The sequence below is a fragment of the Alligator sinensis genome, unplaced genomic scaffold (assembly GCF_000455745.1).
Source record: "Alligator sinensis unplaced genomic scaffold, ASM45574v1 scaffold153_1, whole genome shotgun sequence".
NCBI classification, from domain to species: domain Eukaryota; kingdom Metazoa; phylum Chordata; order Crocodylia; family Alligatoridae; genus Alligator; species Alligator sinensis.
In genome coordinates this window covers 436386-438715 of record NW_005842099.1, presented here as the reverse complement: position 1 = coordinate 438715, position 2330 = coordinate 436386, and the positions used below count along the sequence as shown (strand labels likewise).

Genomic DNA, 2330 nt, shown 5'->3' with positions numbered 1-2330 from the left:
CCAGCATCCTTCTCTTGTTTTTGTTCTTTGTACATGGGAGCAGAAGATAATGAATTACCGTGCTGAAAGACAGACACAACACAGCCCTATGACCACCACTGTTTTTCTGGGCTATATTTCTTTTTCTTGATTACCAGACAATAGCTCCAGAAATTTAAGGAGGGGGAGAAGAAATGACTGATCTTTATGTATGAGATAATGGATGAGCCTTGAATGACCTGTTTTTTTCCTTGCGGTAAAACCGTGTTGAAGAAGGAGGGCGCTAGTTTACAGCCCATCTCCTTCCCTCTGCCTGTGCTAGTGCTGGAGCTCGTGTTAACAGGAGAACTGCCGATGACTGCTCTCACCCAGGAAGGAGCGAACTGTCTCTCTGATTCAGGTACGTCTCAAGTTTAATCCTGCAGATCGACCGAGATTTAAGCTTCAGCACCGCAGACAAACAAGATGCAGACAAAAGACACTCAGCAGGCACCTTCCAGGTCTGTCTGCCTCTTTGGCCAGTTTGAGACGCGTTTTGATCTTGTGGCCACACAGCCAGGAGGAAGGACTGGGACTGGTGACTCCCCCCAGAGCATCTTCCCTGCCTCTATCTTTCTGCCGCTCTCCCACTCCTCTCTCCCTACCTTTCAGGAAGGGGAGAGAGACCCGAGGAGGGGATGGTTGGCTGGCTGCTGAGAGACCCCCTACGCTTTCCCGCCCCGGACCTGAAGGCAGGCGGGAAGGTTGGGGAGGAGAAGTTGCTGCAAGAGGAGGTTTGAGTGTCTGCCTGCTTGCGTGTGTGTGTTCATGCCTCGCGGGGGTGTGATCTCGGCTGGGGGAACACGCGGAGGCTGAGAAGTTTTGGGGGAAGCCCTCAGCCCGGTCCGGGAGTCGCCTGGCGAGAGGCGAGGGGCACCCGAGCGCTGTCCGGGGTGCTGAACGCGGGGCGCTGAGCGCTGTCCGTGGTGCTGAATGCGGGGCGCCGAGCGCGGTCCGGGGTGCTGAAGGCAGCACCTGTTCCGGAGCCGTCCTCATCCTGCAACAGGGAGCTGGAGCCCGGCCGGGCCCGGCAGCCCGTCCCGCCTACCCGGCCGGCAGATGCCGCCGATCCCCTCGCCATCGCATTCAATAACTCAAACTAGATAAGCGCCTGGCTCGTCACCTCTGCATGCCTAGCGTCTGCAGGCGTGGCGGGCATGCCAGAAAAGCACATCCCTACTTTGTCTGTGGTTGCCTTAGTAACTAATGTGGATTTCCCCCTCCCCTATTTGCGCCTCTTGCTGGCTTATATTCCCCCCCGCCTCCCCCACCCCAACCCAGAAAAGTTACCCTCACCTGTAATGGATCTATGTGTCCCAACTCCCTCCTCTGACCTTTAAATGACATTTCCATTGACTGTACAAAGAAGATTTCTCTCTTTCTTTTACTTCCAATTGTTTGGAGTCTTGGGGGTCATCTACTTAAGTGATAAGAGCAGAGTAAAGTATTTATCCCCCCCCCCCATGATGACCACTGAGGTTGAGACAAGATTTTATCCAACTGGCGAGCCCCAGAAATTGTAAAACTTGTCAGATAAATTATCATTGCTTTAAGAGACAGGACCTTGCTTTGAATGCATTTACGTGTACAGGTCTGTGCATGTGCATTGATGTTTCTGTGTGTGAGAGTGAGTGAATGTGTGTCTCAAGGAAGGACTTAGGAAATGTACATGGGGGAACCTCCCCTCATGCAGATTGATTTAGGCTTTGTCTAAAATCAGTCATCCCTCTAAACTCTTTTCTGATTAATATGACCTTCATTGGGTCCTGCTCTGACATCGCTTCCTCTGCTAAATGTGCTCTGTTTCCCTCTTTCTCTGCCACTAGGCAATAATTCACTATTACGATGACTTCTCATGCATCCTGAAGTGATTTGCTTTAAAACTCTGCTGCCATGGGAGTTGGAGCTGCTTCGGAAGTGACAGGGGAGAAACGGATACTTCCTAGATGTCCTTAAACAATGTGCAGACAGGAGGAGCCCATGAAATTTGTCACCTGGATCTGGATGACATCCTGCAACAAAATGATTGGAATGCTGCTTGTCTTCTTCCCTGCTATCTTCCTAGAGATAGACATCCTCCCCAGAAACACTGGCAGAAAAATCTTACTGTCAGGGGCTTCTTCCCAGCGATCGGTAGCTAGAATGGATGGAGATGTCATCATAGGTGCCCTCTTCTCGGTCCATCACCAGCCACCAGCTGAGAAAGTGCCAGAGAGGAAGTGTGGGGAAATCAGAGAGCAATATGGCATACAGAGAGTCGAAGCCATGTTTCACACTTTGGATAAAATTAACTCAGATCCGGTGCTACTGCC

The 2330-nt window shown here is 51.4% G+C and overlaps 1 protein-coding gene across 1 annotated transcript in view; it reads left to right on the top strand.

The window, feature by feature from the left end:
• The first annotated feature begins 2025 nt into the window (after window positions 1–2025).
• The window catches only part of GRM1 (glutamate metabotropic receptor 1), a 354804-nt gene continuing 354499 nt past the window's right edge, over window positions 2026–2330 (top strand). Inside the window, exon 1 of the mRNA XM_006024232.2 lies at window positions 2026–2330. This exon is cut by the window's right edge and continues 410 nt beyond it. Within this exon, the coding sequence (XP_006024294.1) occupies window positions 2041–2330 (290 nt within the window). The 5' untranslated portion in view covers window positions 2026–2040.